The sequence below is a fragment of the Bubalus kerabau genome, chromosome 22 (genome assembly GCF_029407905.1).
Source record: "Bubalus kerabau isolate K-KA32 ecotype Philippines breed swamp buffalo chromosome 22, PCC_UOA_SB_1v2, whole genome shotgun sequence".
Classification (NCBI taxonomy): Eukaryota; Metazoa; Chordata; class Mammalia; order Artiodactyla; family Bovidae; genus Bubalus; species Bubalus kerabau.
In genome coordinates this window covers 36,585,655-36,600,918 of record NC_073645.1, presented here as the reverse complement: position 1 = coordinate 36,600,918, position 15,264 = coordinate 36,585,655, and the positions used below count along the sequence as shown (strand labels likewise).

At 35.7% G+C, this 15,264-nt stretch overlaps 1 protein-coding gene across 1 annotated transcript in view; it reads right to left on the bottom strand.

Moving 5' to 3' along the window:
* The window catches only part of NHLRC2 (NHL repeat containing 2), a 54,862-nt gene that overhangs the window by 14,777 nt on the left and 24,821 nt on the right, over positions 1 to 15,264 (bottom strand). The window contains exon 5 of the mRNA XM_055560671.1: positions 5,691 to 5,820. Within this exon, the coding sequence (XP_055416646.1) occupies positions 5,691 to 5,820 (130 nt within the window). The remainder of the gene's footprint in view (positions 1 to 5,690; positions 5,821 to 15,264) is intronic.

The following is a 15,264-nucleotide window of genomic DNA, read 5'->3' as shown; positions in this document are numbered from 1 at the left end:
TATATGGATTCTTTCGTTTAATTTGACAACATTAGCAAGTCTTGTTATTATCATCTCTATTTTATAAAAAAACTGAAATTCAAAGGGGTTAAATAATTTGTTGGTATTCACACAGCTAAACCTGGAATACTAATATCTTAGTGAGTTCAACTCCCTGGTGGCTCAGATGGTAAAGAATCTGTCCGTAATGCAGAAGACCCAGGTTCGATGACTGGGTTGGGAAAATCCCGGGAGAAGGGAATGGCTACACACTCCAATATTCTTGGAGAAAGCAATGGCACGCCACTCCAGTACTCTTGCCTGGAAAATCCCATGGATGGAGGAGCCTGGTAGGCTGCAGTCCATGGGTTGCAAAGAGTCGGACACAACTGAGCAACTTCACCTTCACTTTTCACTTTCATGCATTGAAGAAGGAAATGGCAACCCACTCCAGTGTTCTTGCCTGGAGAATCCCAGGGACGGGGGAGCCTGGTGGGCTGCCGTCTACGGGGTAACACAGAGTCGGACACGACTGAAGCAACTTAGCAGCAGCAGCAGCTGGTATTCTTGCCTGCAGAATTCTATTGACAGAGGTGCCTGGCAGGCTACAGCCCTTGGGGTCACAAAGAGTTGGACAGGACTGAGTGACTTAACACAGCAGCACATAGCAGTGAGGCCAAATCCAGATTATCAGTGTTATGATCAGAATGAAGGAACTGCAGAAGGGAGCTTGTGCTTTATAAACACCAAGTCAATGTGATAATATTCAGATACAAAAATACAACTGTTTTATTTTATTAAAATAAAAACACAGTAGTCACATTATATAAGATTTATTCCTCAAAAAAAAATTCTGTTTCACCTGATTAGAAGATAAATGTTATTTTAGAGCATATTAATGGAAGTCAGAGATGCATATTATCTAAGCTGTAAATTACCAGACAAGCATACTAAATAGTTGGATTTCAATCATTAAAGGTCAAATAAGTACAGCTAAATTTCTATCTAGGGAAATGCTGATTAAAGGGCCAAGGAAGGTTAATGGGATTCAGGCATACTATCTTTCCTTAAGTGATTTAAAATCAGGTAAAGTCTGAATTACTTAGAGACTAGCAGGGGATACTGAAAAAAAATTTTTTTATGATAAAAAATAATTCCTGGGTTAGTGTCTTGTATGAGTAAGAGTCAACACAGACTTAATATGCACATTAGAAACATGGCAATGTTTCTGCTGAAAAATGATTTTATTGGAGTTATTTTTAATTATTTTTAGTGGATGACAAAGTTCTGACCATATTTAGAGTGATAATCAAAAATAAAGATGAAAAAACTTTGGCATAAATGTTAATTATTTTCATGCTTTTATCACTGTAACAGCATAACTGGGTTAAATATTCAGGTACTATTTAAAATACAAACACATATTTACATATTACATATATATTTAAAATAATCAGAGGTATTTCAAATCCCTTTCCTTAATGTCTTCTTTAAGTGTGCTGTTCATTATCTGAGTCTCTTGGGGGAGTATATATTCAACTGTATATTTATCTTTTATTTTCCATTCTCTGACCTATTTTATTTCCTTTTAAGATTTACTTTTTCTTTAAATATGCATATGGATAAGTGTTCATTATAAAGATTAAACAGTAAATAAATATCCATGTGCATACCACCAGCTCAACAAAAGGCAGTATTATTTGAAAACCTCCTGCATCCCTTTATGAATATATCATCCTCCTACCAGTCTAAAAATGTTTATTATATTCTTCAGTTTTTAAAAATTACCATGTTTGAATGGCTCTCTCATTGTATAATTAGTCTTGCTTGCTACTGAACATTCTACAAAAACTGAACATTTTTCTGCTCAACAGATTTCCTAATACTCATCCATGCTACTAGGTATAGCTGTGGGCTCTTGTTTGTACTGCACAACAGCTTAATATATGAAGATATTACAATAAATACAACCTATTTTTCATGTTTTCCTTCTGATAATTCCATCCTCTTTCATATTCCTAAATATGGTAGAATTTCAGAAATATTCTATATAATTTTTAAAGTATTAAAGAATTTAATTGTTTACAAAAACAATTTTTCTTAACCACAATCCCTGTCAAATTGCATTTAATCCCACATCTGCTTAAACCAGTTCTACAATTATATAACTTAAATATATATGAATCAATTTAACATGAATGCAAAAGGGAAGCTATTTCTCTGAAAACAAAGTTAATACTTTGGAAAGACTCAATAAAGGCAAGTAGCTAAGTCAAATTATTAGTGAACTAGATGTGGAAAGATAACTGGAAAGAATAGCTTTTAAAAATTTCAGCCCTCAGTTTATTTTGCAGGTGTTTAAAAAAAACTCCTCATGGTTTAAGGAAACCAAAATAATACATTTTGAGTGGCATAAGACTGTCAGGGGACATAATGTATATTTATAGTTCTTAAAGCATTTTTAGTTTTACGATTCTCAGATTTAACAATTTTTTTTCTCTATGGATCACTTATCATAGCCAATCACTTCAATAAAGGATTCTACTGGATTTATTCACTTCCACTTTTATTTTACAAAGTATTTAGGTAGTTCACAAAGAAAGAAACCCTAGTAAGATAAATAAATTTAAAATAATAAAATTGAAGCAATAAGTAAAGAGAGAAGAAAAAAAAGATGCAGCCATACTAATATTAAAATATGAATGTCATGTTTCCATTATACTTTGCTAAAGACAAATCTACGTTTCCCAGAAATCAATATAACAATGCAAACACAATCAGTTAAGATATTTAAATTATCCAGGAGCTTAAAAATAAACTTGATACTGAGAAAAAAGTATAATTATCTATAACACAGAAAAGAAATTCTCTAGTAGATGTTCAAAGAGGTTAAGATAGTAACTAAAATTAGCAGCAAGCCCTTACAGTAAAAACAGTTAATAGTCCCATAGGACTGTGTTTTGATGAAATATAAATATGAAACATATAAATAAAAATGAATGTAAGATACATTGATATGTTAAAATATTTTTAAATGAATGATATGATGCCAAAATACAGTTTAGTAAAAACAATTGTAAGGAGAGGAAGTAGTCTATGATCCAATTTCCCCATACCCTGACAAAATACATTAATCCAGGATTATATTTCAGAGTGATTTAAAGCAGTGGTTCTAAAAATGATTTTGGGTAACATACCGCTTTGAAACTCTGATGAGAATCTGACCAATTCCCCCCAAACCTTAAGTAGAATTTCTGGGAAGTTTAAGTACTTCACAAAGTCTAACCACGAATGCCTTGGGTATATTAAGTCAAGGTGAAAAACTCTTGTGGTTTAAAAAAAAAAGAAAACTCTTGTAGCCATTGTGATTACAGGACATTCCTACAGTATTTGAAAACCATTTACTCTTAGCATTTGAAAGGTGCTGAGCTTATTTAAGGTTATTTAAATTCAAGATTATTCCTCTTGCCAAGTATCTGGAAGGGAAGTCACTTTAAGTTCAGTTCAGTTCAGTTGTTCAACTGTGTCTGACTCTTTGTGACCCATGGACCGCAGCACGCCAGACTTCCCTGTCCATCATCAGCCCCCAGAGCTTGCTCAAACTCATGTCCATCGAGTCAGTGACGCCATCCAACCATCTCATCCTCTGTTGTCTCCTCCTGCCTTTGATCTTTCCCAGCATCAGGGTCTTTTCCAATGAGTCGGTTCTTCGCATTAGGTGGTCAAAGGATTGGAGCTTCAGCTTCAGCATCAGTCCTTCCAATGAATACTCAGGACTGATTTCCTTTAGGATTGACTGGTTTGATCTCCTTGTAGTTCAAGGGACTCTCAAGAGTTTCCTCCAACACCACAGTTTAAAAGCATCAATTCTTTGGTGCTCAGTTTTCTTTACAGTCCAACTCTCACATCCATACGTGACTACTGGAAAAACCATAGCTTTGACTAGACGGACCTTTGTTGGCAAAGTAATGTCTCTGCTTTTTAATATGCTGCCTAGGTTGGTCATAGCTTCTCTTCTAAGGAGCAAGGATCTTTGAATTTCATGGCTGCAATCACCATCGGCAGTGATTCTGGAGGCCCAAAATATAAAGTCTCTCACTGTTTCCATTGTTTCCCCAGCTATTCGCCATGAAGTGATTGGACTGGATGCCATGATCTTAGTTTTCTGAATGTTGAGTTTTAAGCGAACTTTTTCACTCTCCTCTTTCACTTTCATCATTAATAGGCTCTTTAGTTCTTCTTTGTTTTCTGCCATAAGGGTAGTGTCATCTACGTATCTGAGGTTATTGATGTTTCTCCTAGCAATCTTGATTCCAGTTCAGCATTTCGCATGATGTACTCTGCATATACGTTAAATAAGCAGGGTGATAATATACAGCCTTGACATACTCCTTTCCCAATTTGGAACCAGTCCATTGTTCCATGTCCAGTTTTAACTTGCTTCTTGACCTGCATACATATTTCTCAGGAGACAGGTAAGGTGGTCTGGTATTCCCGTCTCTTTAAACTGTTAAGTTAAATGCAGAGCCACATGCTTTTAATGGTGCTTCCCAGGTGGCACTAGAGGTAAAGAAACTGCCTGCCAATGCAGGGGATGCAAGAGATGTGGGTTTGATCCCTTGGTCAGGAAGATCCCCTGGAGGAGGGCACACGGCAAACCTCACTAGTATTCTTGCCTGGAGAATTCCATGAACAGAGGAGCCTGGCAGGCTGCACTCATAGTGTCGTACAGAGTTGGACATGACTGAAGCAACTTAGCATGCACGCATGCTTTTAATGATTTACTGAGCTAAGGTAGCACTCATTTCCTTTCTAAAAACTGAGCCTAATAAAGATATGAGCCTCAGCACATCACTCCAGTTGGAAGCTGAGGGAGTACTTGTCAACAGAGCCAATATTTTCCTTGGAAAGCAATTTGGGTACACTCTCAATATGAGATAAACAACCAGAAATTCCATGCCATAAAATAGGACCGAAAAATTTTTAGCCTAGAAAAATATGTAAGTACTCTACTAAATGAATCCAACATAGTAAAACATCTGGTAAAGTACACCCTGTTTTTAAACAATATAAATTCTGATTATAGGCAAAATTAAACAGTATTTGTCTTTCTCTGATATACTTCATGTAGTATAACACCTTCTAGGTCCATCTATGTTGTCACAAATAGCAAGATTTCATTCTTTTCTATGACTAATATTCCATTATATATAAGTATTATTATTTTTTTAAACTACTCAAAATAAGCTATAATTTTTAAATTAAAATTTTAATAATCTAAAAAAATCCCCAGTCATTTCTTGATTTGTTTATCACATGGCAGTAAATAAAAAGGACACTGTTAAACAGTATACTGCATGAATAACCTTTTGAAATTTTGAAACTATAATCCTTCCAATTTAAGAATATTCAGAACTATCTTAATTGAAAACTGCAACTAAGATGAAATTCTTTAACATTAGAGAAATATATAATCTATCGTGTATATAAAACATGCATGTAATGTCACATGTTATATATAATGATATAGTTATCCTACCTTCTATATGTTATTGGTAGCTTTGCTTTTATGCAATTAACAAATCCCAAGTCATGGATATAAAAGCATAAAATAACTAGTAACGATTAATCCAAATGAATGTTCCTATAATATTTTAAAAATCTTACTTTAACTCAGCAAAATTTACTTATTTAATGTCAAGTTTACATACCTGACCTTCCAAAAACTACATCCCAAGGGGAACTAATGGGCTGTTCATCTCCTTTAGCTCCACCTTCTTTATCTGTACCTTGAATTCCAATGCCAGCCACAGTGCTCACCATCTCAGCTTCTAGGTCAATCTATAGAAATTAACACAGGTTTTATACAATGCATCTATTTCCAATAGAACATATAGAAAACATGTGCTTTATTTATACTATGTGTGAACTTATTATATATTAAAAAAACTGAGTGGTTTGTATGTAAAATAAAAAAGGAAACGTGCAACATAAATACTTTAAAAAAAGCTTAAGAAAAAAGGCTTATCAAGTACACTGTGATCTTGTTATTAAAATGCATAAAACTTAGTCCTTTTCACTTCTCTATCCATCCATTCCCCCACTTTCCTCTTACCCACTCGCCTTCATCATGCCTCTACCAAAACTGGTATTGAACTCAACTATAAAATATTTTAAAAGAAGATGACATTTGAAAATGTAAAGCAGCATCAAGAAAAACACTTCTTAAAATTAAATGTATATTTCAATTGTGCTTGGTTAGTAATTAACACATTTAGAATTTAACATGTGGCAAGCACTGACCTCATCTATCCATCCACCCTACAACTGTGATTTTGATTATTTCAGAGGAAACTGAGGCACAGATTATTAAGATCCCAACACCCCAGAGCCAGTAAGTCCAGGATCTTGGATCTGAACCACTTCCAGCTCTACTACATGCTTCTGCTTCATAAACCAAAAAACTAACGCATTCTACTGAAAAAAAAAGATACTCTGGTTTCATCTCCTGAGACTTTTCAACATCTTATGAAAATTTTCAAACACAGAGAAAAGCTGAAAGAATTTAACTTGAGTGCTTCATTTTTTCAGACCTCCGTTTTCCTTTTTTTGAGGCAAAACTTACAACAAAATGTACAAATCATAAGTGTACCATCTGATAAATTCTCAAAGATACATAAACTTGTGTAGCCCCAACGTACATAAAGATACAGAATGTTACCATCACTCCAGAAAGTTCCCTCACACCTCTTTCCAGTCATCCCCAACTTCAGTGGCAAACAGTATTAAATTTTTTTTCCCATCATAGATTAGCTGTAACTCTTCTAGGATTTCAGATAAATGAAATGATACAGTAATGAACTCTTTTTGTGAGGCTTCTTTCATTTAACATGTTTGAAATTTATTCATGTTCCTTTTGATTGCTGAATAGTATTCCATCAAAGGAATATATCACAGCTCATTTACATATTTTAAAAAATGTATTATTATTTATTTGGCTGCACTGGGTCTTAGTTGAGGCATGTAGGATCTTTAGTTGCAGCATGTGAGAACTAGCTTCCTGACCAGGGATTGAACCTGGGCCCCCTGCCTTGGGAACTCAGGGTCTTAGCCACTGGACTACCAAGTCCCTCATTTATATATTTTCTTATTGATGGACACCTGGGCTATTTCCAGCTTGGGGGCCTTTAAGTAGGGATGCTATTTACATTCTCATATAAGCCTTTTTGTGGACATGCTTTCACTTTTCTTGGGTATGTACACAGGACAGTAACTGCTATGTTATAGGGCAGGTGTATTAGCAGCTTGATATAAAAACTTCCAGAAGGTTTTCTCCAATGGTCTATCATTTTCTATTTCTACCAATAACGTATGAGAGTTCAAATTGCTCCACATCCTCGCCAACCTCTGGTATTGTCGGTCTTTTTTTTAATTGAAGGATAATTACTTTACAGAATTTTGTTGTTTTCTGTCAGACCTCAACATGAATCAGCTATAGGTATACATATATCCTCTCCCTTTTGAACTTCCCTCCCATGTCCCAGTCTTTTTAATTTTAATCATTACAGTGGATATACAGTGATATTTATTGTGGTTTGAACTCACATTTCCTTCTCAACTCACAATGTTGATCATTTTTCTATGTACTTGTGGTTACTGTCATATCTGCTTTTGAAAAATGTTAAAATCTTTGGCTCATTTTTTATTGGGTTGTTATCCCATTTTTCAGCTGTAGATACCTTTATATTACACGGATACTAATCCTCTTCATAGATGTATTTTTGTGAATTTTTGTGACTATTTTCTGATAGACTGTGGCTTTTCACCTTAATTATTTTGTGGCTACACCATGTGGTTTGTGGGATCCTAGTTCCAATGGCACCCCACTCCAGTACTCTTGCCTGGAAAATCCCCTGGATGGAGGAGCCTGGTAGGCTGCAGTCCATAGGGTAGCAAAGAGTCGGATACGACTGGTTGACTTCACTTTCACTTTTCACTTTCATGCACTGGAGAAGGAAATGGCAACCCACTCCAGTGTTCTTGCCTGGAGAATCCCAGGGGCGGGGGAGCCTGGTGGGCTGCCGTCTATGGGGTCGCACAGAGTCGAACACGACTGAAGCGACTTAGCAGCAGCAGCAGCAGTTCCCCAACTAGGAGTTGAACTGGGCCCTCAGAAGTGAAAGCACAGAGTCCTAGCCACTGGGCCGCCAGGGAATTCCCACGGCTTTGCACTTTAACAGTAAACTTTAATAATAAGCAGAAGTTTTATAGTTAGATTAATTTGAATCTATGGGTTTTTTTCTTTTCTGATTTTTGTTACTATGTCCTGTCTTTGAGAGACCTCTGCCTACATACAAGTCACAAAGATATTCCTGTACGTTTTCTTCTAAAAGCTTCATAGTTTTAGAATTTAACATTTAGATCTCTGATGCATCTTGAACTGATGCTTGCACATGGTGTGTGAAGTAGGGGTCATGTTTATTTTTTCCCCATGTGGGTATTTAGTTGTTCAAGCACAATGTGCAGAAATGACTCTCCTTTCTCCTGACTGACTGCTTTGATGCTTTTTAGAAAATCAAGTAATTGCATAGGTATATGGTTACCTCTGGGTGCTGGTTTGTTTTTTTTTTAACTGATCTATCTATCTATCCTTATGGAACTATCATATTGTCTTGATTAGTATATAGTATAGCATTAGTATAGGGTCTTGAAATCAGGTAGTACAAGTCTTTTAACTTTGTTCTTTTTCAATACTGTTTTAGATGTAATAATCCTTGGCTTGCATTTCCACATAAATTTTAGAACCCTTTTGTTAATATCTACCCAAAAAGTCTGAGGGTGTTTGGATTGGGACTGCATTAAGTCTATAGATCAATTTAGAATAAAATGAATTTTAATACTGAGTTTTGCAGTCCAAGACTGAGTTAATTTTTCTCAGTTCAGTTCAGTTGCTCAGTCATGTCGGACTCCTTGTGACCCCATGGACTGCAGCACACCAGGCCTTCCTGTCCAGCATCCGCTCCCGGAGCTTGCTCAATCAAACTCATGTCCTTTGAGTCAATGATGCCATCCAACCATCTCATTCTCGGTCGTCCCCTTCTCCTCCTGCCTTTGATCTTTCCCAGCATCAGGGCCTTTTCAAATAAGTCAGCTCTTTGCATCAAGTGGCCAAAGAATTGGAGCTTCAGCTTCAGCATCAATCTTTCCAATGAATATTCAGGACTGATTTCCTTTAGGATTGGCTGGTTTGATCTCCTTGCAGTCCAAGGGACACTCAAGGCTTCACTCCAAAGACAGAAATATAGATCAATGGAACAAAATAGAAAGCCCAGAGATAAATCCACACACCTATGGACACCTAATCTTCGACACAGGAAGCAAGAATATACAATGGAGAAAAGATAATCTCTTTAACAAGTGGTGCTGGGAAAACTGGTCAACCACTTGTAAAAGAATGAAACTAGAACACTTTCTAACACCATACACAAAAATAAACTCAAAATGGATTAAAGACCTAAACATAAGACCAGAAACTATAAAAGTCCTAGACAAAAACATAGGCAAAACACTCTCTGACATACATCACAGCAGGATCTTCTATGACCCACCTCCCAGAGTATTGGAAATAAAAGCAAAAATAAACAAATGGGACCTACTCAAACTTAAAAGCTTTTGCACAACGAAGGAAACTAAGCAAGGTGAAAAGACAGCCTTCAGAATGGGAGAAAAAATAGCAAATGAAGCAACTGACAAAGAACTAATCTCAAAAATATACAAGCAACTCCTGCAGCTCAATTCCAGAAAAATAAAAGACCTAATCAAAAAAGGGCCAATGAACTAAACAGACATTTCTCCAAAGAAGACATACAGATGGCCAACAAATACATGAAAAGATGTTCAACATCACTCATTATCAGAGAAATGCAAATCAAAACCACTATGAGGTACCATCGCATGCCAGTCAGAATGGCTGCGATCCAAAAGTCTACAAGCAATAAATGCTGGAGAGGGTGTGGAGAAAAGGGAACCCTCTTACACTGTTGGTGGGAATGCAAACTAGTACAGCCACTATGGAGAACAGTGTGGAGATTCCTTAAAAAACTGGAAACAGAACTGCCATATGACCCAGCAATCCCACTGTTGGGCATACATACTGAGGAAACCAAAACTGAAAGAGACACGTGTACCCCAATGTTCATCGCAGCACTGTTTATAATAGCCAGGACATGGAAGCAACCTAGATGTCCATCAGCAGAAAAATGGATAAGAAAACTGTGGTACATGTACACAATGGAATATTACTCAGCTATTAAAAAGAATTCATTTGAATCAGTTCTAATGAGGTGGATGAAACTGGAGACTATTATACAGAGTGAAGTAAGCCAGAAAGAAAAACACCAATACAGTATACTAACGCATATATATGGAATTTAGAAAGATGGTTAACGATGATCCTGTACATGAGAGAGCAAAAGAGACACAGATGTATAGAACAGTCTTTTGGACTCTGTGGGAGAGGGAGAGGGTGGGATGATTTGGGAGAATGGCAGTGAAACATGTATAACATCATATGTGAAACAGATCTCCAGTCAAGGTTCAATGCATGAGACAGGGTGCTTGGGGCTGGTGCACTGGGATGACCCAGAGGGATGGGATGGGGAGGGAGGTGGGAGGGGGGTTCAGGATGGAGAACCACATGTACACCCATGGTGGATTCATGTCAATGTATGGCAAACCACTACAATAAAATTTAAAAAAAAAAAAAAAAAAAAAAAGGGTTTACTCCAACACCACAGTTCAAAAGCATCAATTCTTCAGCGCTCAGTTTTCTTTATGGTCCAACTCTCATATCCATACATGACTACTGGAAAAATCATAGCTTTGACCAGATGGACCTTTGTTGGCAAAGTAATGTCTGTGCTTTTTAATATGCTGTCTAGGTTGGTCACAGCTTTTCTTCCAAGGAGCAAGCGTCTTCTAATTTCATGGCTGCAGTGACCATCTGCAGTGAGTGCAATGTTTTATAGTTATGTATTTCTAAAAATTTATTCCAATATTCTATTTTGGTTGCTAAGTAAACAGAATTTTAAAATTCCATTTCCAGTTGACTGTTACTAGTATATAAAAATATGGATCTTTTTACATTGACTTTGTAGTTTGTAACCTTCCCAAATTCACTTATTAGTTCGAGTAACTTTGTATAGATTACTTTGTAAGATTGTATAGATATATATAGGAAATATATAGATATATCTATATATCTATATATAATCTTACTTTGTAAGATTGTATAGATACAATCTTCTATGTACATGACATGTCTCTGGCAAATAGTTGTTTTTCTTCCTTTTTATCCTATATGCCTTCTATTCCTCTTTTTTGCCTCATTATAACGGCTAGTACTTTCAGTACAATGTTTAATAGGCATGATGAATGTGATCATGCCTTGTCTTGTTCCCAAAAGTATTCAATACTTTGCATTAAGTGTAGCTGTAAGCTTTTTGTAGATGATATTTATCCTATTGCAGACACTCATTTCCATTTCAAGTTTATTAACTTTAACATGATTAAATGTTTTCCAGTGTTTTTCTGAATCTAGTAAAGCATCAGATGGCTATTTCATTCTGTTATTATGGTAAATTACATTGATTTATTTTGGTGATATCCTCTTGTATTATTTTTGGTAGCTGCTCTATAATCTTCTGAAATTATAAAAAATGTTCATCAATGTAATTTTATATTTTTATTGCAACACATAATCTGCAAAAATACAAAAGGCAGCCAGGGATGGGTTCTTGAAATAGATCTTGATTTAAGACTTCCCTGGTGGCTCAGGTGGTAAAGCATCTGCCTACAATGTGGGAGACCTGGGTTCGATCCCTGGGTCAGGAATATCCCCTGGAGAAGGAAATGGCAACCCACTCCAGTACTCTTGTCTGGAAAATCCCATTGACGGAGGAGTGTGGTAGGCTACAGTCCATGGGGTTGCAAAGAGTCGGACACGATTGAGCGACTTCACTTTCACTTTCACTCTTTTTTCACAGAAACTGATAGGATAGTTTAAAAATTCCTCTTGGAGAAAGCCTGGGCCTAGGTAATGTTATAGGAGTTTTAATAAATATTCAAAAACCATTAATTCCTATGTGAGGCAAATTATTCAAAAAAAAAAAACAGAAAAAAAACTCACTTGATGAGATCAGTATGACCTTGATTCCAAAATCAGGTGAGAACAGTACAAGAAAATATAGAATTTATGAATATGAATTTTATAACATTGAATGTAATTTTGGATAATCAAATCTAATTTGGCTTTAAAAAAAAATCATGATTAGGTAAGTTTTATTCCAGGGATAAAAAGATGACTCAACATCAAATACACCTAATAATATAATTCATCACATTAGTATACTACGGGCAAAAAACTATACAATTATTTCCATAAATACAGAAAATGCATTTAATAAAATTATATAATAATTCTTAGTAACTAAGAGAAAATTTCTTAACTTCATAAATATTTTGTTTCCCAAAGCTACAGAAAATGCATGTAAACTTCTGGAGAAAGTTTACTTGCATTCTATTTAAGACTATGAGCATGACAAGATATCTACTATTACCATAATGCTTAAAAGCAATATAATAAAAGGTAATGAAGTATAAAAATGAAAAGGGAAAAAATAAAACTGTTGTGTGTTTTTTTCACATGAGAAAGAATATATTCACATGAGAAAGAAACAGAAGTTTTTGCAGAAATGACTAAGTTGATCCTAAAATTCTTGTAGAACTGAGAGGGATTCAGGAACGGTCAAAAAATGTTGACAAAGAAATAAGTAGGAAGACTCATACTTTCTGATTGCACAACTTATTAAGTTATGGCAATCAAAAAAACAGTGTGATATTACCATAAAGACAGAAAAACAGACCAATGGAATAGACGTGAAAGTCTGGAAATAAACCCATGCATGTATGAATAATTGATTTTCTAAAGGCTGCCAAGACTACTCAAAGGAGAAAGAACAGTCTCTTCCATAAATGGTTCTGGGATAACTGGATGTCCACATGTAAAAGAATGAAGTTGAACGCTTAGCCATGACAAGTATAGACAGCATATTAAAAAGGAGAGACAAAGGTCCATCTAGTCAAAGGTATGGTTTTTCCAGTACTCACGTATGGATATAACAGTTGGACCATAAAGAAGGATGAGCACTGAAGAACTGATGCTTTTGAACTGTGGTGCTGGAGAAGACTACTGAGAGTCCCTTGGACTGCAAAGTGATCAAACCAGGCCATCCTAAAGGAAATCAATCCTAAATATTCATCGGAAGGGCTGATGCTGAAGCTGAAACTCCAATCCTTTGGCCACCTGATGCAAAGAACTGACTCACTGGAAAAGACCCTGATGCTGGGAAAGATTGAAGGCAGGAGGAGAAGGGGACAAGAGAGGATGAGATGGTTGGATGGCATCACCAATTCAATGAACATGAGTATGAGTGAGCTCCAGGAGATGGTGAAGGACAGTGAAGCCTGGTGCACTGCAGTCCATGGGGTCACAAAGAGTCGGACTGAGTGAGTGAACAACAACAACAACCCCAAAGAAATAAAAATGTATGCCCACACAAAACTTCTATGTGAATTATTGGTAACAGCCAAAAATTGGAAACATCCTAAATGTCACCAACTGGTTACTGGATAAAATGTGGTTTATACATGCAATGGAATGCTCTTCAGCAGTATAAAGGAACTGCTGACATGCTGCATCATCAGTGAACCTCAAAAACATTACACAGAATGAAAGAAGCCAGACACACAGACCATACATTATATGATTCTATTTATATAAATGTTCAAAAGAGGCAAATTTATATAGAAACTGGGGGATGGAAATGGGAATTAATTATAACTAGGTATGAGGGTTCTTACTAGGAAGATGAAAATGTTCTAAAAATGATTTATGATAATGGTTTCACAACTTGTTAAATTTACTAAAAATTCCTAAATTATATACTTGAAATGGGTGACCTTTATTCTATGGAAAATATATCACAATAAAGTTCTTAAAATACTACAGATTTTATAAGGTCACAAACAAATAAAATACAGGTTTTATAACAAACAAATAAATAGATGTCACAAACAAATAAAAAGATGTGAATTAAACACATCAGAAAGGCTGCCTATAGGTGTACTTATGTACAGGGAATGGCAGGGGAGATAGAAATGGAGATGAAGAGGAATTTACAAAAGTAAGTAAATTATTTCTAACAAGAAACGGCTGACATGGAACAATGATGTTCATGAGGTATAAATATAGGAGTATGGTCCACCCTCTGCAAATGAGATCTTAAAAATGTAAAATAAACATTTTTATAGATTTAAAAAGAGAGGAAGAAATAATTCTACATCATTTCTATTTTTTGAAGATACTAAACTGCGAAGAGTTGACTCATTGGAAAAGACTCATGCTGGGAGGGATTGGGGGCAGGAGAAGGGGACGACAGAGGATGAGATGGCTGGATAGTATCACTGACTCGATGGACGTGAGTCTGAGTGAACTCCGGAAGTTGGTGATGGACAGGGAGGCCTGGCGTGCTGTGATTCATGGGGTCGCAAAGAGTTGGACACGACTGAGCAACTGAACTGAACTGAACTGAAACTGTCATAAAATATAAAAATGACTCCAAGTAACCTATATTTCTTATGATGATTATGCTATCAATACTCTAAAACCCACTAAGTTTTAAAGCAAGAGAAATTAACGTGTAATCAAAAAAGGACAAGTATTCCCTCTACCTTGTGGGCTAAATACCTTACTACTTCATTATTCTCTTTGATATCTACGATACTATGAATTTTAGAAGCACAGACCCAAAAAAGATAATGATAAAGAAATACTGACCTTTAAGGAGCAACATAAAATCACGGTTGCCCAAAGTACACAACGTTAAGTTATTAGTCCTATGAAAGTTCTGCTAAATAGGGCTTCTTGGTCAAGTAAGTTTAGAAATACTGCACACATATCCCCCCACTAATGTATGCACAATATATGGCATATTAAAATCTAAGAAATTCTCTAAGATGTTTAAAAAACAAATCTGCTTTAATTTACAAAGCCACAAAATCTTTTTCTCATGTAACATCTTTTCATATTAGGATGAATATACACTTTAGAAAATGCTTCATTCAACAGATGTTACTTGCTCATAAATTTATTCAATAAATATCTATTAAATACACCTACTGTGGGCCAGGCTCTGCTTCAGGTGCTTAGGATTTCAGTAGTAAAGA